The sequence below is a fragment of the Anas acuta genome, chromosome 5 (genome assembly GCF_963932015.1).
Source record: "Anas acuta chromosome 5, bAnaAcu1.1, whole genome shotgun sequence".
NCBI lineage: Eukaryota > Metazoa > Chordata > Aves > Anseriformes > Anatidae > Anas > Anas acuta.
The window spans coordinates 49,222,796-49,250,008 of NC_088983.1; the positions used below are offsets into that span (position 1 = coordinate 49,222,796).

General features: G+C 43.6%; 2 protein-coding genes across 4 annotated transcripts in view; both read right to left on the reverse strand.

The window, feature by feature from the left end:
• Positions 1–8,224, reverse strand: part of SLC1A2 (solute carrier family 1 member 2) — a 93,068-nt gene extending 84,844 nt beyond the window's left edge. Inside the window, exon 1 of one of the 2 annotated variants that reach the window (XM_068684666.1) lies at positions 7,651–8,218. In XM_068684666.1, coding sequence (XP_068540767.1) covers positions 7,651–7,667 — 17 coding nt within the window. In that variant the 5' untranslated portion in view covers positions 7,668–8,218. Of the gene's footprint in view, positions 1–7,650 lie in introns of both variants that reach the window. The other variant, XM_068684667.1, reaches the window with a different exon arrangement.
• A 2,755-nt stretch (positions 8,225–10,979) lies between these two features.
• The window catches only part of PAMR1 (peptidase domain containing associated with muscle regeneration 1), a 52,156-nt gene continuing 35,922 nt past the window's right edge, over positions 10,980–27,213 (reverse strand). Inside the window, exons 7-12 of one of the 2 annotated variants that reach the window (XM_068684668.1) lie at positions 20,900–21,070; positions 18,041–18,253; positions 16,360–16,426; positions 13,946–14,178; positions 13,238–13,533; positions 10,980–12,030 (exon numbers count right to left, since the gene is read on the reverse strand). In XM_068684668.1, the coding sequence (XP_068540769.1) occupies positions 11,494–12,030; positions 13,238–13,533; positions 13,946–14,178; positions 16,360–16,426; positions 18,041–18,253; positions 20,900–21,070 (1,517 nt within the window). In that variant the 3' untranslated portion in view covers positions 10,980–11,493. The remainder of the gene's footprint in view (positions 12,031–13,237; positions 13,534–13,945; positions 14,179–16,359; positions 16,427–18,040; positions 18,254–20,899; positions 21,071–27,213) is intronic. The other variant, XM_068684670.1, reaches the window with a different exon arrangement.

A 27,213-nucleotide genomic window follows, 5' to 3' on the forward strand; every position in this document is an offset into this window, starting at 1 on the left:
TTCAAAAGCTGAAACTGAGCATTTATATTTGAAAAGTAAAAATTAAACACTTTTAATTTTTAAATTCCCTCTCCACCTTCTTTTCTGTAAAACACTACAATGAATTTGATTTCTCGGGTATTTCAGTGAACCTGAACTACTGCATTTTAGTGAATTTCACGCTGTTCTCCTAAGGACGCCTGTAATTAGCCTGTAATTAGCAGGAGTGTTTCTTAATGCTTTTATGCTTTGGTTCTTTTTTTGACCTTCCTTTTAAGGGTCCCCAACTTGGAATTGCTTAATACAAGATCAAATATGTTCTATATAAAAATTATAAAATACGATCTTTGAACCTAGTCTGTTATCTTTCCCAAGCACTGAGACATACACTGCAGCTAATTGTCTTAAAGTTTTAAGTACACTGAGAGGCTTTGAAATTAATATAGAAGTAGGATTAAATATATAAAAGCACACTCATTTTTATTGCTCTCATGCCTGTGGAAACAGCATTTTAACTTAAAGGGCTGGAGGCTAAAAGTGTCAGATATTGTACTGACTTGGCATAAGCAGAGTTTTCATTAGCAGATGGACAATAGCAAAGATGATGGATTTGACAGACCCATCCAGTGTTTTCAAGAACTCATATTCTTAATTGTTCTAAATAGCAGGTATTGCAACACATCGGGCTGGGGGAGAGAATTAAATCTCACGGAAAATGAGAAGGCATTAAATGAGAAGGCACCAAAGATGAAGGCGCACTTGCTAGTGCTGCGCCTTCTCTCTGCGCTCCTCCTGTACAGAGCCTCAGCGTTCGCACCACCGCGTGTGCCAGGAAGGACCCAGCACGTGCCCCATGGGCATGGACCTGTGCCCTCCACAAAGCGCTAGGGGCTTGCACAGAGAGTGGGTGCTCTTCACAATATGCCCTCGACTGACAGCCCGGGGCTCCTGCCCACCTTCTGGCAGGGGGCGCAGCCTGCAGACAGGGAAGGGCTCCTGCACAACTTGACCGGCTGCACCCTAAGTGATGCCACCCTACCCAAAGGCAGTCCCAGAGCTTTCTCCAGATTGTTGCATCAGCTGAAAACAACCATTGTCTGAAGACCCACAGGCTTGGCCCTCACGCATACACACCGCAGTAACCTGACCTGAGCAACGTGGTAAATCCTGACAGGTTCACACCTGAACTCATTTGAGACCCCATGGAAAGATTATCAGTGCATAGGGCATGGCAGTTTAAAAGCAGTATTTGCACTTTTGAGGGAACAGCATTTGCTCCCACTGCCTATGCACTTTGTCCATGCCTCACCTCTTACAAAAGCACTCGTTTTGCTGATCAGCTTCATATTCTCACTTCCTCCTGCTCGGTACACCTAAGGAAGTTGTTGAAACTTGAATGCTTGTGCATGCCAGAAGAAGAAACAAAAGTAGTACTAGCTATTTTAAGTCTTCTAAAAATGTCCTTTATTATCTATGTCATGAGGTATAAGCTATAAAATAGAGTATTTCACAACTTAAGCCAAGGAGCAGATGATTCACAGAGCAAAACTAGCTCTATCAATGTCAAATTGGGCAAGCAGGCACTGAAAAATCTGAGGTCTCCAATGTGATTTAAAATCTCTGATTGTCAGGAACACTGAGGTGGCTATTTCTAGTTATGGCACTTCACAAAATATCAGACTTTCCAGGTGAACTTCCCCTACCTACTGAAATTAAGCATTCGGTGACTGCTGGTCAGGGTCACTACTGGAAGGAACGGATGGATATCTGTGCCGGTGGAGCAGAGCAGAAGTTTCATGACAGTAGCTTTTAGCTGAAAAAATCTGACCCTCTGAATATCGTTCATAGATTTAGTTATCACTATTCTTGGTTAGGACAGACTGTAGATCAAGGGGAAATGCTAAGATCAAAAAGAAAATTAAATGCAGTAACTTGTTAGTGTAGAAATACAGAACTGCTTCATCAGGTGAATTCTTAGGGTGTTATACACAAACATTTTAGCATATGTTCACGGGAAGGGGGCGTGTATGTATTTATTCATCTCATGAAACACTACAGTAAGCCAAGACTGTTGAAAACTTTATCCATTTTTTTCAGGAACTGCTATCTATACAGCCTTTTATATCTAATCCAATTCCCTAATCTGTTTGTTTTTTTTTTTTCAAAAAGTTTAGAATGAATAAGCACTATAGGCTTCTTAAGAAGCATTTTAGTATTTGCGCCTTTACATAAGTGTCTGGGTTCCTACAAAAACTGAGTTAATGTCTAGATGATGACTTCTTTTTGAAAGTATAGCTCAAGGCCAAACTGAAGGTTGGGGTCATGAGAACTATCATGTCATCAGGTTAATTTTAAGGAACTTGTGTTATCTTCTGCAGAGCCTCATTCCCTTTCATTGAAATCGATGAGAGATTTGCAATCGGCAACAGTGAAATGAGGTCAGAGCCACAGCTGATATGTCTAATTAATAGGCTACATCCACTCCATCTGTCCCACAAAATGTCTGAGAGAGTATAGGGTAAAACGTCTCCATCCTGAGTTGGTACTGTTCAAAATCTGCATAAAAATAACAGCGAGAGCACTTGGAGGATTTCGTCCTCTGAAGTATCTAAACATTTGTGCCAGCGCATTTCACCAAGTTTCCATTTAGAGGAGTTTTGTGGGTAAATTACAGAGTGAAAATTCAGATGACAAGAAATCTGTGGGTGTGCTTGTGTACATATTGTGGCAGATCCTGAAAACCCACTCTCTGTAGGAGCCTGAACCCTATCATGAAATGCAAAGCTAGTTTTTCTGACTCACTAAGGTGTGTTTCATTGTCCCCAGGCTAGGTGTATAATATATGTTGGCAATCTCCCTTTTGGGCTTTGTCTTGACGATGCAGCAAATGGCTTTAGGGCTTCTACTCCAACATCCAAAACCACTACAGCCACATGACTAAAACACTAATCCAGCATAATAAATTCATTCTTAAGGATCAAATTTGTTCAAAAACTGTTGACAGGTTAACTCGCATCCACAGGGCTTGATGCTGGGTAAGGTACTTACTATTTATGCCTCCCATGTGAGCTTTATCTTGAATTGACTAACAATCATCTTTCCACAGCTAGTGAAAAACCTTTGTAAGTTCCATGCGATGTACTGTGGCTAATTTTAGAGAACTCAAATCGTATGCCCCTCCCTGATCGGGACCGAATTCGTGTTGCTCTGTGAGCAGGTAGCACAGGCAGACTCTGTTTCTGCCTGCGGAACCGTAACTTCAGAGGCAGTGAAACCCGGGATGCAGAGAGAGCATCTGTAGAAGGATGTAGGAGTAGTCGGGCTGGGAGAGGAAGAAAAGCCCACAGCTGGGCTGCTGCTTGGCCTGTTAACTGAGGTAACGATAACAGCCAAGACAGGGATCTCTGCAGCTGACACACAGCATCTCTGCTCCTCCAGACAGAGCGGGAGCCCTGCCTCCACGCCAACCCATGCAACATAAACACCACTTGTATTAATTGGACATACAATTGTGAAGCACTTGCGACTATCGCACTAATCAAACCACGACGCTAAGCAATTACCCAGAGACTTCTGTATTTCCAAACATCCCAATGTTTCAGCGTACCGCTCCACTTCACCCAATTTGTTTACTAGCAGGGCGCATACACACACTTGCTGGGTACCTGTGCCCTGCATACCCATAAAGGTAACATCTCTGCTATCTATGCCAACCTGCCCCGGGACTGTTCCGGGCACTGAGACCACTGGCAGTGGAAGAGCCCACATCTGTGTCATTTCCCTCTCCAAAAGGTGGCAGAGGCCTCCCGGCGGGTCCATCCCAGGCTGGCTGGGAGCTGGGGGTGAGCTACCTGCACGCAGAGGGCTGAGCTCCAGCGCTCAGACACCTGCTCTGCCTCTCCTCAACTTCTGCTCTAGACGCAGTGACAGTGTCTCCTAGTGGCTGCATTCTTAAAGGAACTGATCCAAACCCAAACTTCACACCTGGAACTCCCACGCTCCGAAAGCACGCAAAATACAAATGCATCGCTGGGTTTTTAGAGCATTAAAAAAGCATCACTCAAGGAGGTAAAAACAAAGTAATTTGAACGCTCCAGGTTTAATATCCCAGTTACAAAGTCACACGCTGATCTAAGATTTAAAACCTCTCTCTAGATACACAAGTGTAATTTAAAAACCCGTAGCAAAGCATTGCTTTATTTCCCTTCTGAAACAGTAACACTGCAGAGAGCAAGGAGAGCGGCAAGGAACCCAGGTGAGGCAAGGCGTTCAGGCCTTTGCTCAGAGGTCTGGAGACAAGCATGGGAACCAGCTGGGTCAGGGGCAATCTCATCTAACCTTTAGGTCCTCTCAGACCCTGTAAAAGCAAAGGAAAGGCTTAAATCCTCTACCATCCTAAAGCAGAAAGTCATTCTCCGTAGGTTCAACCTAGTGCATACCGAGGCTATGCCAGACACCACAGGCTGAGCGTGAACTGACATCGCTGGATCTCTGAAACATGCTATGGGCTCACAAAAGGTGATCCTGGCACAGACCAAAGGGCCACATCTGTGAGCATCCTCTCTGCAGTCACAGCCAGCAGAGGAGGTTTAGATGGAGAGCATGAAAACAAGCAACCCTGAGCAGTACATCAAGAGCTGCTTCCTGCTCTTCCTCCCCAAACTCGCTATTTTCAGCTTCCAGCACCAGCTAAGCACCAAAAGTCCACCTTGGTAATAAGATTGGTATCGGGGGATGTTGTGAAAAGAAGGCTTAACAGTCAAGGTAGCAGCCAGAGTATTCTTCGGCCTGCGGAAGCCCCAGTAGCTGAAACTGTAGCACGGTGGACACAGAGGCCACCTGGGTCTGATTCTGCCATGCTGCACGAGGGACATTTCCTTTTTTTGTTTTAAACTGATTGAAGTTTTCTGTTGTCTACATTTTCCTTTCTTGGAACAGAAAGTTTTGGGCAGCAAATTTCCGTACATGGATAACTTTACCCCACTTAAACATTGAAAGAAAAAAAAAAAAAAAGACTGTAAAGGTGCAGACAAGGGAAGCTTTCCTAGCAAATCCTGGCTCTATGACTATTTTTTAACAACATAATAGAGATTTGTCTTCCTCTGTGTATACATAGGGGCCTCATTTTTTGCCAAATACCTTATCATACTCCTGACACCACCAGTTTGGAGTTTTTATGTAAACTTCCCTGTTAGAGGAGAAATTGTACACTGTGAAAATGACCACAGTTGATCATTTTCACCTATCACGACAAAATAATGACTTTGTATACTATAAACCTCAACTAAGGTGTCTATCTGAACATCGCAAGAGCCACCAGACGTTACACTGGAGTGCAGGCAGCCTGTCCCCACCTCCAGCAGGTGTTTCTCCGTGTACCTGCGTGTCCCTGAGACACTGCTCTGCTGGCAGCAATGGGCACTTTCTGCTACCTGTCTTTCTTCCACTGTGCTGGTGCCAACGAAAGCCTTTCTTGAACAAGGTCTGCCTGGTCCTGAATTCGTTTTTCCTGCTGATCCTTACAGGGCTCGAGTTTGCTGACCTTTATGCCAGCGTGCAAAGCTGATCTCTCTCCTCAGCTTCTTACCTGAGGGGAGGGAAAGGTGGCAGTTCAGTTTTGGCAAAAAGGGACCAGCAAGTGAAATGCTTTCCACTCAGCTTGCTTTCCACACCTACCTCAGCTATCACTGAGCATCAGCAGAAACGCACCGAATAAGCAGTTTTGGCTTGTCTCTGTCTAGGTGAGTTTCCTAAAAAGTTTGAGAACAAAGCCTAACCTTTCTGCTTCTTTCCTCATGCTGACAATTTAGCTCCGTCCAATACAGAAAGCAAAACCAAACCTCTACTGAAGCCCTTCTATTTGTGGCATTCATCCTTTTCAGCCCACCTGCTCAGGTAGCTTCTCAGAAAAGCACCTCTCTTTCTGCACACATTTAAAGCCCCTGAAGTTGACAAATCCCTGCGCTGCAGCCACCTCTCATCACATTTCTTCCTATTAAAGCCTTGCACAGCAGATCCCTCCTTGCCCCAGCAGCCTGAAACAAGCAGGCACCTCTGCACCTCCCTGTTCGGGCAGGGGAATGCTTTATGTGCAAGCAATATTTCTAAACACTTGCAGCAGAAGCCTCAAGTCAGCACTAACTGAGAGTTATGACCCTCACGGTGCAAAGCCAAATGCTCTGTTAGGGTAGGAAGTAATGGACATCATCCTGGCTAACTGCTGTGGTCCCTGATCCAGCCCCTCCGCACCTGGATCACCTCCGTATGGAAGGAAAGGAAGCCCTCGGTGCCTAAGCAATGCTCTATTATTATTTTTTTATGGTTGGACCAGGTGATCTTGGAGGTCTTTTCCAACCTTAATGACTCTAAGCAAGCAGAGCACTCTGAGAAGAGCAGAAGTCAGGGTGGTCCAAGGAAACAGAAGGGACAGAGGACACGGAGCTGCAGCCATACGGCCGCAGGTGGTTTCCTCCATCTCCAAGTCTCTGCCCTGTGGCTCCAAGCATTCGCTGACAGCATCTCGCTGGGTGATTGCATTGTTATGGGAATGCTACCGGGCAGATTGAGTAGAGGAACATACAAATTTGGAGGAGAAATTCCTAGCGAGGGCAAGACAAACGGCGAGTTAGTGACTCTGTGAGGTAGAAGAGCCCCGCGGACCTGCCCTCTGTCAGCCCTGGGGACTGTCCCTGTCCTAAAGCAACCAAAGCGAACTCTTCCTAACCTTCCCCTCGGCCCAAGCCAACTGTCCTCGGGCCGCTCTGCGGAGAGCAAGTTCCTTTTGCCATCCCAGCGATGGGACACCTGTGTGCACACCCCCCGGCCATGTGCTAGGTTATTTAAAGCAGCTCAGCAAGCCTCCCAGCCCCAGTAGCAACACAGCTTCCTTTTGCACTCTGTCCTCAGAGAGTCCCATCCAGAGCAGATCACGCTGATCCAACCTGACAACAGCCAGGGATAAAGGGGAGGCTCACACCACACGCAGCCTAATGCCAGCTACTATTAGAAGAGGGCAAGCAGAGATCAAGGAAACCTTTTCTTTCCTCGCACGCTGCCAGCCAGTCTGCAGAGCAGCAAGCCCCCAGCCCCATGGTAGCTGAGCCTCAATGTTGAGGGGCAGGGGACAGGTCTCTGCCAGGGGGACAGGGCAGGGGACAGGGGGACGAGGCCGTGGTGGGACTGGGACGGGGCTGGCTTGCCTCAAAGCCTCTTGTGTAACCCTTCGCCCTTCCCGGCACTTCCCTTGCTAGCGCTGCGTTTGGCACAAACCTGCAAAATTGCAAAACTCCTCAAGAAGTTGGATTTGCGTGTTGCCTTTTGCAGAGGCGGGGGGGGTGAGGGGGGGAAGCCAGCTCCCCATTTCTTTTAGCAGCACAGGTTATTGCTATTGCTGGTATTATTTTAGGAGGCGGCTCCCCTCTCCCATTCAGGCAGCTCGCCCTCCCCGGCAGGTGCTCCGAGCCTGCCGTGCCCCCCAGGGGTTAAACAAAGAAGCGGCGGGGAGGGAACCCGAACCCCTCCCGGCGGCTGACAGCTCAAACCCATCCCTTTCCCCCCCCAAATCTCCCTCTGCGGGGCAGGCCGAGGCACGAAGCCGGCACCGGGGCACGGCTGGGGGGACCCCCCTCGCCCCCCATCTCCCCCCCAGAGCAGCCCCGGGGTCCCCCTCACCCGTCCGCCGATGCCATGGTGCCGGCAGCCCCCGGCTCCTGGGGGCCCCGCGGGACGGCTGCGGGCAGCGGGGCGCTGCGCTCCCTGCGGGCGGCCCTCGGCAGCCTCCGGGACGGGGCGAGCGGCTCCTGGTAATCCTCGGGGATCCGCCAGCGACCGGCAGCCCCCGCCCCGCCGCCGCCGCCGCCGCCGCCCGCCCAGGGGGGGCTCCGCGCCCCGGCTCCGTGCCCCGGGGGCCGCCCAGCAGAGGGGCTGCGGGCACCTGGCGGGGGCCGGGCGGGGTCCTCCGGCTGCGGGTGCGAGTGGGAGAGAGCCGGGGGGGGCACTTCACAGCGGCATGGTGCCGGGCTGCGGCGGGATTGCAAGGCTTTAGCCCCCGCGCCGTGGATTTGCAGCCTATCCCGCTCTATTTTAGGCTCGGGCTGACATCACCGCCGCCGTGCCTCCCGCAAATCCCCCCCCACACCCCCCCCAAGCTCGCCTTTAAAGCGGGAGGGAGAGGCGAGGGGAAGGGGGCGGCGAGCCCCCCGCAGGGGGAGGACCGCCCGCTGCCGCCGCCCGCTACCTGCCCCGCTCCCCTCCGCCGTGGGGGGGACACCAAGGAGCCGCCCCCAGCCCCTCACGCCCCACTCCCCACTCCCCCCGACCCCATTCCCGGCCCCATTCCCGGCCCCGGGTCCCGGCGGCGGCGCGGTGCTGCCCCCTGACGGGAAGGCGGCGGCGGCGCGGCCCCACCTGCACGGCCCCGACCCGCAGCCCCCCGCCCTACCTGAGGGTGAGGGACCCCGGGGAGGGGAGGCCGGGACCCCCGGGCTGCCGGGTGCCGTCCGTCCCCGGGGGGAGGTCGGGGTCCTCCACCCGGGCGGATACGGGGATGCTCCGCGTCGCTTCGCGGCTCGCAGACGGGTCCCGGAGCTCCCCAGGAGCAGCGATTGCAGCCGGGGGGCTGGGTCTTGCCAGCCTGCACCCCCGGTTCTCCCTCCTCGGAGGGAGGTGTTAACCCCTGCCCTGCTCGGGCTGGGGGGCAGGCTGAGCCGGGAGCATGTTTGTAACCCCCGGGGACAGCTCAGGTGCCTGGGTGCCCTGCTGTGACGGCCGCCCCATGTGCCCGTGTATCTGTGTATGTACAAGGCCACGTATAGGTCACATAACGCAGGAGTAACGCACGGTGGCTGCGTTTGGAGATCAGCCAGAACTGGATCTAGGATTCAGCCCGGTGGCGGCCCAGAAGCAGACCCCGATGCTGCAGCTGAGTCCTCCTTCCATAAAGGACCGAGCTGAAATCTTGATGCTGGTGTCCAGCGAAGCCTGACTGTGTCCTTGCATCCTCCTAAATAGCATCTCCATCCTGTGAAAGGGAGGGGGCTGAATTCTGGGGTGCGTGCACAGCTGTAGCACCCTCCTCCCACGACGAGCCTTAACACCCGGTGATTTTCATCCCATCAGTTCCTTCAACTCAAGTTTCTCTCCAATAATACACTTTTCTGTGATCCACAGCCAGGGAACAGCTATATTGTTGCTGCCCAAGCCCAGCAGATTTCAGCTTTACGTTGCCAGATCTGTAGGGACTGAAATGACATGGGGATGGGATTCATCACTGAGGAGGAGCTGGAGGATCAGTAAATACTCAGTGTGGATGAGCTGCGGTAAAAGGAGAGGAGTGAGGGCTAAGGCTGGAATTAACTCAGACTTTGCAGTTCGGTGCGGAGCACCTAGCTCTCCTCTGGACAAATCCTACAGGGAAAAACCCCTGTGGCCTAGCTTCTCAGTTGCAGCAGTGGAGAACAACATGATACAGAGCAGGGCAGCTACAGTGCCACAGCGGAGAAAAGAACCAGCTAACGGCCCTTTATGATTTCTGTTTTAGAAGAGAATTTCTCTTACCGTTAGGGTGTGAGACTTTCATTTAACTTAACCATGGAAAAGCTCACACTGGGCAAGCCATGCTCCAATAAACAATTATATTTCTTTCTCATTCCTTCATTTCATTCACCGTTGATAGTGTTAGGAAGAAACACGTGTCAGCCTTCTGTGAGTTTACTCTCCTCCAAAACTGCCACCTAATATCCTCTAAACATTTCTTTTAGAGGACAAGTACCATACATTCACTGAAACGTGTTCCTCCCAGCAGAGGAACACATCTCATTTTTCACATTTAATTCAGAATTTTTGTTGTCATGCAGTTTGTCAGCCAAGCATAATCTCCTGGCAGGAGGAGATAGACAAGCAACATAAAGAAAAGTAATTCACTTTGGTTGTAGCCCTTAAACTTTCTGATTCAATTAACAAATAAACTGATCCTATCACCAGTAAAAATAAGAGAATTTCAAAAGTGTTAAGTACTTTTGACCAGGAAAGCAAACAGAAATTACACAGAGTGGTCCCCAATACAAGTTGCCCTTTTAGCAGTAATTTTCAGATTCAAAAGTAGGTGGAAAAACTTCTGAGCACTAAGAAACACTAAACGAGATTTCATGGCATCAGAGAAATGAGAGTTGAAAACAGACTTGATAGCTTATAACAGCAAGCTTATAACATGCAAGTCCTTCCTGGTGAGAGTAACAAATCCTTTCATCACATCTTCACATCCAACTGTTGCTCTGACTTGGTTTGGGCTCTGTAATAATCTGGAAGTCCTGCAAATTCCAGGGTGTCATAGATGACAGATCTGTGACAGGAGACATTCCTCTGTCCACTCTCACAAACTTTTTATAGGGATCATCTTCAGTCTTCATCCACAGCTGAATAGAGGAAAATGATTTAGGCAGAGAGCAGTAATTAAGGACCATGAGGAGACCAAAGTCTCTCCACTGGCAACATGCCCAATGGGAGAATCGTACACTCGGATGTCAAAAAGTCCAGTTAAGAAAAGCCTCTACTAAGCATGAGAGCTGGACTTTATTCTTTACCCTGGTGGGCTACAGGGGAGTTATTTTGCCACAAAAGTGTGTGAACTGACAGAAACCAGAACTTGTCCCAGGGTTTTCAGAGGTCTTTGAAATAATCCACAAGGAAAAATGCTTTGAAAAGTGTGTTTTGGGTTTTCATCTGTTCAGAATACAAGGTGGGAGTTAACCCTCCAGGTATATTTCACTGCATTGGCTCATATACAATACCATCACTGGATGTATTAAGGAAAAAAAAAAAAAAAAAAGGATTCTTGTTATTTATGCAGTAGTTGAATTTTGTGCTAATTTTGCCTTTCGGTGTGCCTGAAGAGTCCCAGAGTCCCAAGTGAGTCACATGCAAACAGACAAGGGCAGCAGGGAGTCCCTAGAGTGTGACACAGATAAAGCAACAAGGAATCTAAATAATGTCAGACATGGGTATGTAGGTTAAAAAAACAAACCATGGTTTATTTAAATGTGTAAAGTACTTGGGAGGGAAAAAGATTACATTGTACTATGGCAATAGAGACAGCACATACCGTAACAAGCTCATCCATCGTAATGAATTCAGGCTACTCTTTCCAGCCTCTTATTCCTGTCAGTCACGCTGACCTTTGGGAGAGGCTCACCGTTGATTTCTCTAAGGGACTCCATGCTACAGATTAATTTCAGTCAGAATTTGCTGTCCCGTTTCTGTATGTCAGACTCAGGAGCAGGGCATTGTCCTCCCACCAGGGGAGACAGGTGAAATATGGCAAAACTTCCCATGCACAAAGACACTCTGCCAGGAATTAAGAGTAGCCTGATGGAACATCTGATCCTAGGACAAATTACCAGGGTGTCTGCCTTAACCTTATCCCAGACGTGGCTCATCATTGGGATGAGAAGCCTAAAGCAGAGGAGACTGTGACAGATATTATGATAATTATAAAATGCCGTTTCCAGACACAGCTTTTTATTTCAGGTTCTTCTCAATCCAGTCTTTAAAGGGAAAAGCTTTGGTGTAGCCACTGTAGAGTTCTAGGCTGCAAGTTTTATCATAACCCCAGCTCACCAATCCCATCAGGTGCCACCTTAGCTCAGGAGATGCTTTTCCTGGTAAAGTTATGGCTGCAATCCCACCAGTCTCAGCAGGGCAGATATTCGAAAAGGCCGTGTGGTCCTGTTTGGCACAGAACATGCTGTCAGTGATGCTGACCTGTATCCCATTGTCCTCATACTGTTGCTCACACAACAGTGAGTCCACCATCCGAACAGCTCCCATGCGGATCGTGTCGTTCTTGTATCCGGGATCTTTAATGTCAGCCAACACCTTCCAGCCAGTAACCATTATTTTTAAATCCTCTGTGGGTGAAGTCAAGTCATGAGAAGATGCCAAGCAAATGGGTTGAACGCGACTGCTGATCCTGGCTTTGTCCAAGAGTTTTATGATAGCTATGTCAGAGTCGAGTAATATGGGGTCATAATTGGGATGCACTATGATGGCAGAGATCTGGGGAGGAAACAGAATGAGAACAATTGTAGCGTTAACAGCCATGGAAAATCAGCAGCACTATTTCCATACTAGTACTTTTTAGTTTATTTAGCATTACTTAACTCAACCTCTGCTCCCAAAGGGTTCTTTCACCTTAGAGCTCACGAAAATGAGAAAATGAGAAATAAGCAAAGAGACCAAGCATCTTCTAAGAACTTTTTTTTTTTTTTGGGGGGGGGGAGGTCATTTCAGGACAGTTTTTATTGTACAAAGCTCCTTCTAATGAAATATAGTCAAGGACATTTCCAAAAAAATAGGGAGTTAATGTGCAGTTCAAGTTTTTCCACTGTTTACTGAAAAGAATTCACCTATGATGTCATCTTCAGTCTGTATAATTTGAATTTGAGGGGCTTTTGAAATTAAATATTATATTCTCATTGAAATTCAACCATTTTACCCCCCCCCCCAAAAAAAAAAAAATATTAGCAATACATAACATAACATGGGGGCTAAAAAATTGTCAAAAAATAATATATCTAGGTAGGTCTGAGAAAGCTGGAATTAGAGAAAGAAATCAAAAATAAAGGGGAGAGAGGAAACAAACTAATTATTGACTATTGGATCAAATCCTTTAATTGATTCACATATCCCCCCACTTCAGAAAAAAATTCACAGCCAAAATTACTGTATTTCTCCTCATTTTGATTTCTATGCTCCCGGTTTTACTTGAAAAAACAAACTATTCTGAGCCTGAGTTGCTGTTTTTGGAGCTGGAGTCAGATACAAACTTCTTTTGAGTTTAGAGCTGGACAGCTTTGGGGCTGAGATGTGAAATGCGTTCACGGTGTCAAACCAGGATCTAGAGCACAAGTGTTTCCTTCATAAATTATGCTAATCGCTTTTGACAGTAGCTGGCACCTCTTCTTCTTTTTTTCTGGCAATATCACTCAAGATGTCATGGCCCGTGGAACCTGAGCTATTTTCTCAGTGATTGGTGTTAGGGGAGAAACACGCTGGTTGGACAGTGTCAGAATTAAAGCACTACAGCACGTGCCCTCCTTATGCCATGATCGTTCTGTCAGTTGAATCTCTAGAGATGTATTTCAAGGAATAGTGTGTAAAACAATACATTGCCCAAAGGATAATCCTTTTCTCCCCATACGAGATGGATGTGATCAGCATCTGTCAGTGCTCATCATTTTCAGCTCCCAGCAGACTTACTCACCCGTAGGTTCTGGATGGTCTTTTCATCCCTGTCATCGTCTCTGTAGAACTTCCCCAGAACCACCTTGAGCTCTGCTGACTTGAGGACGATGGTCTTGCCCAGGTCAGTGACGCAGTGAGCTGCCACCACCACGGTGCGCTCGTTCACCAGGGCCCCGCTGCAGATGAGGATCCAGGACCCTTTTCGGAGGCTGTTCTCCTTCACCCCATTGGCCGTCCGATAGATTGCTGCTTGCCAGGGCCACCTGGTAGAGGTCACTGTCTTCTGAAGAGTGATGTTTTCTGCCTTTCCGCAGACTGGGGAAACATGGACAAAGAAGAAGGTGACACCTCTTCCCAATCAAAGAAACCAAACTACAATGGTTTTTGCAATAAAAATACATTTTTGCAATAAAAATACAGGAAAACATGAGGTGATAGTAGGAACAAATTTTCAAATCATGACAGAACCTCATTCCCTTTGCTCAATGTAAGGGTAGAAAAACTGATGGCAAATTACCATGCCAAAAGCTTGATCCCTTTACCATCACCTACATCACCTACTGATGGTAAAAAGAGCCATATATCCTCCAACCTTTATTGCTCCTATCTCCCAGCTGGAAGCACAGGCAGCCTACACTGCTGGGACTCCCTAATTATCTAAGACAAATACACAGTCTGTGCCCCCATCCGCCAAGAGACATGTGCTTTTCTTCCCTCTGAGACTCACTTGGAATACAAATGGGGGCCCTCCCACTCCATTTTCCTGTCTTCAGACAAGTCCTCCTGCTGCTACCCAGGCGGCGGTAGAAAGGAGAAATGCATTCGTACTGAAGCTGAGTGTGCAGATGCTGGTACCCAGGGGGCAGGTCTCCAAATGGCAGCGCTGGCTTCTTGGTTGGGTAGATTTCAAGCTTTTGCTTGCTGAATGCAGATGAGTAAAGCTGATGCAAAGGTGTTTCCCTGTTTCAATGCACAAAGAATGCAAGGTCATGATAACAACACAATAAAAGAGATAATTTCCATAGCTTTATCACCAGCTGTCTTAAGTAACATTTAAAAATATAAGCAGGTAGTTTGCTTGTGAAAACAGAAGGCAAATATCCTTCTAACACAGTTTAGCAATATTGCCATTTACATCCCAGATATTTTATTTATATATATACGTATATATATATTCACATATTTTTAAATTATCTATTTGTATCTCTTTTTTAAAAAAAATATTTTTATTTTACAGTTTCTGGATTATATTTAGTTATCTTTGAGTGTGGAACAGGTTTCACCATTCACAAAAGGACCTAGATACTGTGTTTTTAAATAGAGAAATTACACTAGAAGTTGGTGCTGCCATAATTAATTCTCACTAGAGAGGAGTTAGGCACTTCTTTTCTCTAGTGAATGTTTTAATAGGCAGTATTAGGAATCGATTCAGATTAAATCATGTTGATAAAGTTGCTTGATTTAGCAATTAACAGATAATTACCTCACCACAGAGATTTCATAATTGCAATAATCACTAAGCTTCCATTTGGAAATTGTACTGATTAGCTGAAACATGGCACATAATTAAAAAAAAATAAATATATGCACCATCCTGGATATGGACCATAAGCTTGACTACAGCTATACTTAAATCTTCATCACTTAAAATATATTCCTTGTTCTAATGGTTAAAAGCATATATCTACACAAAATAAAACAAAACAAAACACCAACAACAAAAAACTATTTACATCTGAAAAAAACAGCAGGAAAATAATTTCCCTTGCTATTTTTGGAACTGCCTGTATCCAGAAAAGCCATAAGAATGCTTTTTCACGTAGTAATTCCAGTAATTCCATTTTCAGTCAGAGAAAAACAAAGACTACCTTCATCATATAGAATTTGTGAGGAGATACATGACACCACTCAGGGAAAAGAAACTTACTAAGAGCAATAGGAAGTTTCTTGGGTTTTGGAAGAAGGATGAGAATTGCTCTGGTCATGCTCAGACTGCCTGGGTCCCATTTCCTACTCACGTGTGACCACGCAATGCTACAAAATCCACATTTGTCCTCTTTATTTATCTGTGCTACTTCATGGGATCATGCTTCAAGGGACAAAAACAGTGCACAGACATGAGATGCCATCATGATGCTATGCAGGTGGGGGCATGCATGCCCTCTCATACAGCTGGTGTTAATATCTGAAACATTTAGCATTAAAAGACTTGCATTCAAAAGTGAAGCAATAAATCTTGATGGCTATGAAAGCCTCCTGATGGCTTCTCAGGGCCACCTCAACACTCATACACTACAGACAGCTGAGGAGTGGGAGAAGTGGGGGGGTACATGTTGCCTTGTTCCTAAAGGCTTCTCTAGGCATCTGCTACTGGCCATTGCCAGAGACAAGATATGGCTAGTGCTGGACCTTTATTCTGCCCTCAAATGGCTGTTTTTAAGACCAAAGATGAGGACAGATCTTGTGCTGCATCTAAAAATAAATGAATCTTCTACTGAAAGAAAACGCTGAAATGAGAAATGACTACTTGGACAGAAATTAAACTGAACATTTCAGCATAACCAGATTCACATTGTGTTTATTTCAAGAAATCAGCAAAAGGGAAAGCTCACACAAGGTCTAATCATTCATTCACTTCATCCCCTCCTATTCTCCTTCACCTTTTCCCTGTGCCCATCCCAAACCCAACTTTATATCAACTGTGCCATAATGTGAAACCTAATGGGTAGTGAAACCTAATGGAAGCAGACTACATTGCCCTTTCCCTTCTTGTGCTCTCCTCACTCATTTCTTCACAAAGGTAACACATTTTCATGTTTTAAGATACATCCCCAGCTCCAGGGAACTGTTCCTCAGACTGTTCTTGTAGTCTGTTACTAGCTTGCAAGCCTAATTCTGGCACTGTCCAGTGGTTTGCACACCTCTAACCATGCATTTCTTCCTGGCAACGTCCTGAAACTTGCACACCTGTGCTTAACCAGACCTCCCCTCCCAGCAGCTCTCAGTGCTCGGTTATCAGTGGAGTACACATGAAGCATTTCCTAGGAAAGGCTGCTCAGTCAGGGCACGGTCATGGGATGGAAAGGAGAGGAAAAGCAATCACAATTTCTTAAAACTGTACTTGAGGTATTGCATTCTCACCTTGACTGAACCTGCATTGGAAGCACTTTCTGTCTCACCAGGTCAGAGATCTTTGGCTCTCTGCAGGCTAGAAAAAATATAATGTTGCACAGTACTTTTCCACATTCACAGCTAAAATGTTATGATTCATACCCATTTCCACCCTTTCCTCTCACTAGCAATAGAGGGCTGGATTAAGAAAAGGGGCAGTAAATTATGTGCATTGTAATAAAGGTAGGCCCTAAAAGGTAAAGCTTTAGGAAAATACTTCCCCACAGATCTCCGTATCTATCCATTTACCACAATGGAAGCAACTCAGCATCATCTGCACTGGGCACTCTCAGCTGTTGAAGATTTGTCTATTAGAGTGCCTGAATGTCAGATTTACACCACCACAGCTGGCAGTTATGAATCTGAGCAAACTTTAGCAATAATAGAACCATACAAAAAACATTTAATTTCCACCTATGTGGCCACACAGATCTAACGCCAGTTAGTCAGCACACTGAGAAAGGCTGCAGGATATTACAGGCTTCTGAGAGCCTGTTTGCTTGGGCACCCTTTGGGAGGAGCCTGGGGCTCTGAAGGAAACGAACACCACAGAGTTACCTGAATGTGCACAAAATAGCAGAAGGACAATTGAGGATTTCTAATTTTGCATGTTCTGTTTATTTACTTTAAGAGCAGGATAAAATATTCAGCTTTATCACTTCAAATAACTCTGCAAGGATCTCCTTCCTGCTGCGCACAGTGGAAGAAAAGGAATCTTGCAGGATGTATTTCATCTGTATGCCTGAGCACTCATGTTCAGTGGGATTTAACAATATCTAGCTCTTTGTGATTACTGTATATGTTAACCTTTATGTCATTGTCAAAGTTAACTTCAATAAAGAAGCTTTCCACAAATGGAGATGATTATACGCTTCAGGGAGAGAGTATTTCCATCTAAAATAACAGAATAAAGCAAATTCCTCAGGGGACAGATATATTTCCTTATATTATCATTACTTCAGTTAACAAAAAAAAAAATCCATTAAAATATATTTCAAAAAATTGCTTTGGGAAAATGAATTTGGCAGTTCCCCAGCCCAAATTCCTTCATCCATTCAGGGCTCATGCTTACAGTAGCCCCAGGTCAACAGCATAAGTCCCTTTCTAGCAAAGTATTTAAAGATGTGTTTCAATGGTTTGGTGAACACAGATAACTTAAGCATGTCCTCAAGTGGTTTTCTGAACCGAATGTTCAAGGCTGCAATCTACAGGCTTGGCCTTATAAACCTTTATGCTCAGGACTGGTCCCACCAACTGAACAGCATTGTGAGAGGAGAGCTGGGTCCTGTCACAACAACTCTGATGACACAGTTATTTCCTTCTATTTCAATTCCCTGCTGATCTTCTTTGCTTTTAACCTTACACAGATTTCATCCTAGAAAGAGGGTAATAAGGGTTATGGGGAGCATTACTCACCATCTTTAAAGATGAAAGCATCTGCTGGAATCACTGGCAGCTTCTCTGGCTGAGTTTAGCAGCCAGTAAGAGCTGGCAAACTACCAATCTCAGTATCAGGTGTCAGTCAGAGTTTATTCTTAGGAAAAATGATTCTTTGGCCAATGCAAAATACAAAAAGCAAACTCCAGTAAAAACATAGCAGCTTGTAAGAGTTGTTGTAAAAAAAAATAAAAATAAAAAATTTGTAAACTACCTTTTATGCAGATTGGCTGTTTCCCTGACCATTCTCCATTGTCTTGGCAGGTCCTCTTTTCATTCCCACTAAGAACATATGAGTTGTTACAAAAGAAAGCAATGACTGTGCCAATTTTTGCATAGCGTCCATTCAAGAGCTCAGCGTCTTCCATTACTCTTCTGTAGCCATTGAGTGGGCCACCAGGATCTGAGCAGTTTTTTTCATCTAGAACTAATGATAGGGGGAAAAATAGTAACCATTTTATCAAGTTCACAGCATTATTTTCACCCATCACACTGCTTGACATTTCATTCAGATTTTACAACGCATTCTGCACTTCATTAAGGATGCCCCATGACCCGTTTGGGATCCCAGTCTTAGAAAAGATCATATATTAAAGAAGAAATGTTAATACAGATGTCTATTTATAATACATTTGTCTTTGTTGAAAGTGTAAAACTCTCAAATCATTAAAAAGTCCTTAAAACTTGGCTGCCAATCCTGAGAAAGAACCTTGACTTCACATGATGTTAATGTCCCATTAACATTAACGGGGCTACTTCAGGGGCATAAAAGGATGCACTTAAACTATTTGCAGAAAACAGGCCCTTGGCATCCTTTTCCCTTTATATACTTCCAATAATTTACTGGACTTGAATAATAAACTAGACTACTTAATTTTGCTTTTATGTTTGGTTGCGGTTTGGTCTCTTAGCACTGACAGAGAGATCTCAATAATCCAGGGAAATACAGGAATTTAAATAGAACATATATAAATATATTTACTGATACTAAAAGTTTAATGTGGAAATTCATAAGCACACTGCCTATAAAACCTCTTTTACTTTCTCCTTCCCAATATTTTCCTCTCCTTTTTTTTTGCTGGTGTTCTTTTTTCTTTCAATAAGCTTAAATTTTTGGCCTAAATCTAGATGAAAATATTCCCTATCTGATGTTAATGAATGCTATTCCCTGTAATCTTGACCCCTCTGCTCTTTATAATTAGCAGCTGCAAAAGGTTGCTTTTTTTTTTGTTTTGTTTTGTTTTGTTTTGTTTTGTTGGATTTCATCTCAGTTTTCTTGTCAGGCTGATGGTAATATGCAATTCTATTTAACTCCTCCTCTGTCTCATTACATGACATCCAGTGAAGGTCTCATTTAGACAGTGTTGGTGCTGCTCTGTGCAGAGCATCCTGAGAAGACTGTGGTCTTTCGATTGACCAGAAATGGCCCCTTCACGGCATTGCTTCAGACTCTGCTGAGCCTCACTTCACAAAAGCACCAACACAGACCAAAATGCTTAAAATCCCTGTGAAAGGAGCACAGTAAAAGTGCATAGGTATGAGCCTGACCTGCTCCCACATCCTCATGTCACCAGACAGAGCCCAGCCCAACAAAGACGTAAGCACATAGCTAACCATGGTGGTACAAGGTTCAATAAGGGCATGTGCTCTTAACACTGAGCATATAATTCAAGTGTAGTGTGTATTTCAGTGCTTTATTTAATGACACTGGATTTTTGTATACGCTGAAGGTTTTGCGTTTACTTGAGTACTTTTCCACATGAGTCATATTGAATAAACAAGAATGAGAGTTGAACTTCCTCTCAACCAGGAGAAAGGGAGAAGCCGAGCCCTGTCTCCTTTTCTTTTGGCTCTGTCTTTCTGCCCCGTACCTCAGGGACTGTCTCACTCTCTCACAGATGACTTATAACTTAATACTAACTGAAGACTGCAGGGAATCACCCACAGTATAATGCTTCATTTGCAAGTTGATTTCTGTGCTGATATCTAGCCTAGAGGCATCATCTGATGAGCAGAGTGCATTTGTTTCCAAATGTACCAAAGCTTGACCAAATAAGTCAACAAAGACCTTCTCTTATTTCATCCTGTGCCTATCAGTAACTCAAATCATAATTCTTTTCTTCTGTAAATTCTGGGTTATGATTTTTCTGACACATTAAAAACAAAGAGAAAACATCTGGGAAGGAGAGACTCAAATTTCAGCACTGACACTACAGTAACAATCAAGTCTAGAGACAGATGTTTCAACAGATCTTTATCCAGGGACGTCATGCAGCAGGAAATTGTCACATTTATTGCAATGGGAGGTGTTCTCTCTAGACAGAAGAATGCCTTTGCTTGCTTTTTCAGATGAACTTATATACAGCTGTTTCATGACACTTCACCTGAAATTTGCATTGCTTGCCACAACACAGTTGTGAAAGCACTTTTCAAATTGATACAAATTATTCTGGAATATGGAAATAAAATTGTGCAATATGGAACAACTAAAGAAAAATTAGAAGTCTTTGGATGGGAAGAAGGGGCTTGGAATATCACAGCTGAATCAAAGTGAATGGTAGATCTACCATAGGCATGCAAAATTGCACAGCAAGAATGGATAGAAGTTTCTCTTTTAACAGTTTTTCTCTAGGATGGGAATGCTGTTGATGTAAGAGTCTAGTCTTCATGTGGTAAGCCTCAATCACCTCCACAGAGTGCACCAAGCTCCTGCAGAGAAAGTATCAGAGGTACGTAGCAATGGAAGTAGCTATCCATTGATGCACAAAGACCATCACTTGGAGTTGGTCCTAGAAATTGCCAGTCTATAATATAAGAAGGATGTATGCCTACAGTTTTTGAGATTATTTTTCAGTCATTCGATGTTTCAGTCAGACCTTTATATAAGTCTTGCAGGCTTGGGCTCCAGCAGAATAAAATAAGAATCCCTACTGCTATTTAAGGCAGGAAGACATAAGAACATCATGTTAAGCCATGGATCTACCAAATTTCAAGCGAGATTTGGATATTCTGGTTTCATGTGAATACAATGTTTGAAACACTTGATAAGAACCAAAACTTAAAGTGACCTTACCACATTCGGGATGATGTGTTGACCAAATCCCATCAAGCTGACAGTAGGCAACACGGCTGCCTTTTAAGCTGTAACCTGCGTTGCACTTGAAGTAAACCTGGGCCCCGTATTTAAAGTCATCTCCTTCCACAATACCATGAGCGGGAGCACCTGGAGTCCTACACATCACCACTGACAGTTCAGATATTTCAAAAAAATCCACTTTATTACAAAAACAGGACTGTGTTAAGATGATTCTTTATTTAGAACATTGAAAAACCAATTAAAATGGGCACAGAAGTCAAAATTGCAAGACAACTGCTGATTTTAGAAAGTTGTTTATACCTCATTTCTATACACACTTACATATACATCACTTTTCAAAACATGCCTAGATCCATTCAGTTCAATGGGATAACTCAAAATGATCATATGCATAAGTATTTGTACCATTATGATTTTCATCTGCTCAAAACACTGGTACTTGAAGCACCTTCCACCTAAACAGGTCTTGAACCATTTTTGGTCAACAGAAAATTTAGATCCTTAAGAGCCTTAAATTTTAAACTCTTTCAAATTCTTCCTTCAACATTTATATACTTTTTCAGATAACGTCACTGAAATATTAAAGCATTGTTATTTGTATAGATCAAACATTATCATAATGACATTAAAAAGGAACCTTGATATTTACCAAACCGTGATATTTACTCTTTCCACAGGGTTTGTTCTATTGGGAAAATACTGACAGACGATGGTGTATTTAACTACTGCAAGTAGTAAATATTAGATTAAACATCCTAAGCAAGATTTCTCTGAGAACATCAAACCAGCCATACTAAATCAGACTGAAGGTCCATCCAGCACAGAATTCTGTCTTCAGTGACAGCAAAAGGTAGATTTGATAAAAATAATTTGATAAAAACAGAGAAAACATAAAGAATGCTTTCCTGGCATAATCTGGCAGCATTCAGCAATCTGAGGCTCAGGAACTACCCAAACTACGATGGTATCTTTGGTAAAACATACCCTAGTGGATTCCTTCATATTAGTTTGTCTAAGTATCTTCTAAACTCAACTACATACTTTATATCCACAATATGCTGTGGCAATGAGTTCTACAGAGTACGCGTTGTGTCAAAAATCTGCTGCCTTCGTAGGTTTGTATTTTAGCCTGCCACATGATAACTTCATTTGATGCTTTCTTCGCTATCAGAGACAAAGAATGCCCATGTCCTATTCACCTTCTGCAAGTCACTTTTCAAGAGCAATTTTCTGTATCAATGTAGAAATTAAAACAATGTAGGAAATACAGATTTTGGTGTCTGCACAACCCAGCAGCTGCAGTACTCCTTTGAAGATAGATAGATGAATGCTACAGAGATCACCCTTGCTTTATGTTTTTAGAATTTGACTTCCCTTTCTGTTTTGCCTTGTAGCTACTGGATCTGGACACACAAAGAATGTTGCTTACAGCCAAATTTTGATCCTTACACTTGCAGAGGAAAAAACTTTGTAAGGCCTCAGGCCTGTAATCCTTACTCAGAACACGCATGACTCCATCTATTTATATGGAGCATGGACGATCCAATTATTCACATAAGGAAGAGATTCTTGAGTGAGTAACAGTCCTAAAGCAGTAGCATTCACAAGAACAAGGCTCAATAGAAATTCCCCTCATTTTATGGATTACTACAAATGTCAAACAATGATTTGGCAGAATCATTTGTGCACTAGTAAGCCCAAGTCCTGGAAAGAAAAACTGTCTAATACGTCAACTTTAGAGACGGGCCCAGACTCACTACTCCAAGTCAAAACACATCCACTTAGGGAAGGTCAACATTTCCTCTTGGCTGCAAGCGTTCTGCATCAGCGTCATCTTTTGCAAAAGAATAATGATGAAAATTCAGCAAAATTCATTCCTTGCCCATGAGGTTTTTCATGTGAAATATACCCACGCGTATATATGTGTATACAGAAGCACATGCAGAAATGAAAGGAAAATAATGGAAGCATAGATTTTCTCAGTGAATGCTTGTCATCCCAGTTATGATCTTTGTATTCCCAGTAACTCCCTCCATATCTAAATTTCAATTTATTGCATCATATTTGTGTTTCTCTCTGCTGATGTAAAGCCACACTCAGCTTGTCAAATGAAAACAGTTGGTTAGAACCATCTGTACACCACACAGAGTCCTCCTTTTTGTCATAAATACAGGTTTTCTGTTTTCTTGTGGTCCAGTTCATCTCTACAGAAAAAATTATTTGGTGCTTTTGTGTTCGAGGTCCCTCCTGGAAAAAACTTATCCAAGCTAAACTTACTTTTTACCCACAAACTATGAGTGTTTGTTCTTGTTCAGTCTCCTGAGTGATTAAGATATTCAGTTCCTAGCTCTTGCGATTTGCTTTGGTTGCCAGTCTTTCTTTAGATTCTCTGTGCCAGTGTGACCCAGCTGGAACAACTCTGTTTTTGCTTATGAGGTAAATTCAGGATTTTGTGCACAGATTGATTTAGTAATGAAACTATGGCCTAGAGTAGAGGATATGGAGGCAGAAGGTCATGAGATCTAATCATAGCTATGAAACTGTGGCCATGGGTAAGTTGCTTCATTTGCTGTATCAATCAAACGAAAGCACCCTGTTCCTCACAGGGATGTTATAAGCATTAGCTCATATCCACTTGTGTCACAGAGTCATGGTGGAATTTCTCTGATTGCAAAACAGCTAAGTATTATTAACAGGCGTGTCCCTGTTGTTGCCCGTGCCTCTATCTGCTGGGTGTCTGTTCTCTTGTTCTCATCATCCTCCCTCATGGTCTGTCCTAGTCTTTAACTGTGCCACTGGAGGCACAGCCATTCCTTTTATCTTTTCTTTGGATCATTTCATAAATTCATTCTTACTCTCTTCAAATTAAACATGGTTTTGAATCCTGAGATGTTCCCTGCACCTCACTACCGCAGCTGAGCTCTGTTTTCAGCTTATATTATCTAGCCTGAAAGTCACATACAGTTACTCTAGTACTTGCCTCTGCTGCTTTGATTTTGAGCTCTGTAGCTTTTCTCCCTGTACAGCCTGACTTGCCTTTTATCCCTTTTACCTAATAAATCTCAGGTAGCTCTCATGCACCCTGTCCTTTTACTTGTGAATACTTCAGGCAATGAAGTTTTGAGCAGTTATCGTGAAGAATTGTATGAAGCCTCTCGTGCTTCATACAATTCACTCTTTCTTTTTTGTAGATGGCTTCCCATCAAGGGTATGAATCTGATGGGTTCTTACATCTTTCAGAATGTGCAGTATATTCCACTGAATCTTAGGACAGCCTCCTTTGTTTGAGATATTGTACTGAAGTCTTTACATCCTCTCCTGATATAAGACTATATCCAACTCTCCAATACATTTTTCAAAAGTCAAAAAGATAGAAAAAAAGGAACATTTTGTAAATGTCATTCATACCTAGCTCTACCCTCTGGTTATACACAGTAGCTGAAAGGCCTCTGTCCTCTGAACAGCAGCCGCTGCTCAGCTTCTCAAAAGATAAATACCTTACCTTTCCTCTCAGTGCCCTTTGCAATGCAAAGATGCAAATGGCAAGGTAGAGAGCTTCAAACAGAATTACCTGAAGAACATCTATGAACTGTACTGTGATGTACTGTACTGTGAGTCATGCTCACCCTAAACTGTAATGTTTGAGACAATCCTGCAGAAATGGAACTAAGACTGGCAGGGATTTCAGGTTGCAGTGTTCAGTCTCTGCACCTTTCTTTCCACAAACAGAAGACTAAAGACACCGAGAATCCAGAAAATGGGATAGGTGAGTGAAAAATTATGCTACAAGATGGTAATGGACACCCATATATGAAAGAGATTGCATGCAACATCTGCCAAAAAAAGGTCTGAGCAACCCAGAGACCCCATGTCTGAGCCTTATCCGTTTCTCATGCCATGGTGTCATCACACTTATAAAGGCTCTGGGGATCTAAAAGAAAAACTAGGGAATTAGGGAAAAATAATCTTGGGGAAAATTAGGGAAAAATAATCTTGAGAAAAGACTAGGAGCTAAGAATGATGGCTCTGGTCACGCAAAACTAAAAACTGTAATAATGTAAAAGCTAAAACCAGAAAGGATATAGCAAAATGTTTAAAGGAAGATAAAGACGTATGTTTAGGCAGAATAAAATTAATAACAGAATTTTTACTCAAGAAAAATGCTACAAAAGTCTTCTTGACAAATGTTTGAAAGACATAGTAGGATCTAAATTGAAATTGTATGTCTCAGCGCTTGAAAATTGAAAATCCACCTAAAAAAATAAAAACAAAACAACAAAGAAGACTTTGGAGAAAACTGACCATCACTAGCAAGCCCATTATGACCTAAGAGATTTGTTTGTTTTATTTTTCCATGTTTTGCCTCACCATGTTGTTCCTTGGAAGTCCCACAATTAATCTACATAGGTATATAGGATATAGGTATATCCTTGTCACTTTAGTGTGTGAAGCAACTAGTGGCCTGAGAGAACTCACTTTACAAGAAAGTAAAGAAGAGAGGTGTAAGACAAGGTGGCTACAGACAATTCCATAAGAAATGCTGAACTGTGACAACCGTTGTTAGAGGGAGGACAAAAACCAGAACTGCCTCAAGTATCTATATAACAAACTCAGAGAATCCCGATAAAATTGATTATCCTTCTTGCCTCTTAACTTGTTGCCTTGGAAAACAAAACAAAACAAAAATATTTCTGTCCCATATGAAACACAAAAATGGTTCCACTTTTGCAGATAACTTTCTGCAATCAGAGAAAAACTAGACTAGAGGAACAGTAAGTTCCTGAATTTTTAAGTAAATGTTCCATTATTAATAAAACCAGCGCAAATTCTTCTCTCTTCTCAATTATAAGTAGGAGACGTTCCTCAGATCTGAATTATCTGCCATTTAGAAATAGTTTTCATGTTCATTTTATAACCAGTGAGATAAATTAGATGGTCTCTTAGGCTACACTTTTCTTTTTCAGTGTCCTTCAAATCCTGCCTGATGGAATTATCATTTGCTCTTGTCCCAGAGTCCCTTCATTAAATGAACACCGTTTTATTCTGCTGCCTTCCTCTCACCCACTTCCTCATTAAATAATATATATTCCCTCACACAAATCATACATTATCTCTAAATTCTGCACATCCTTTTCAATAATATATTGCTTACCTGAAATAAATCTCGTTTCTCATTGCTGTTTCAAATTCAAGGATTATATTTCTATTTTTGCTCCCCTCAATATATTGGGCGAAAGAGTTAATAATTTTTTTTTTTTGTACTAATTTGCTCACAGGATGTTTTAATGCTGCTACTGCTAAAGAAATTGATTTTGCTGCATATTCCCAAGTCAGAGTTTGGCTTTCAGACTGACCCATGCTAATGTATATAGCACATTTTGACATCTAGTGGCTTTGGGAAAAATTTTTCTATTCACTTGTAATATTGCTTTCACATAAGGTGTGCTGGCAGGCTTAGAGGAGGCCAAACACTGAAAATGGCCACAGAAACTGCGCTTGATGATGAGCAGGAGTGCAGAGCAGCTTCTACTGGTATGGCTCCTAGCGTACGTTTTTTGCAGTGAAGGAGAGCTACAGAACTGCTCTGGGACCCACAGTGCCACCACCATAGCCAAAACCACTCTAGTGACTGTCAAAGAAAGCCTGACAGAGGCTTCAGCTGAAGAAATTTAAATGACTATCCTCAGAAACAAAATCCCGAAACAGCCTCCAAATGGAATTTGGGCATTTTGTCAGCAGAAAGCCTAAACGCCATTCTCTTCTCCTGGGAACGGCACCGTGACTCAGCCCCTTGCTGAAAGCCACAGCAGCCCCTGAGCCAGACAAAAGCTGTACAGGGACCCTCCGCAGAAAGATTTTGGACCCTGAGCTCTGCAGATTCCTGGCTCCACAGCACCCTGGCTGGCAAGGTACTCTGGAGCCAGTGAACCTGGAAGCCCTGGAAATCACAGCTCCAAGATGCTCTTGCTGGAAAGAGCCTAACACACAGGGGATGTGGGATTGGAAGTGATTTATTTTTTCTCTGCTTAAGTAAGTAATTTTTAAAAAATCCAGCAGAAAATAGAAATTTCTTTGAAAAGTGAATTTACCACTTCAGAACCATCCTAACAGAGGACTCCCAGCCAGTGGTACCCACGTGCACTTCATGCAGCTCACCCGTAGCTGCAGTTGCTGCCTATGGCCAACTCTGTAAATAGTGGCAAATCCCATCAGGTTTGATTTTTGGCTTGTAAATCTCTGACTTGATCAAAATCTTTTTCTTGGTTTAACTTTTGTTATGAGGGCAAGTC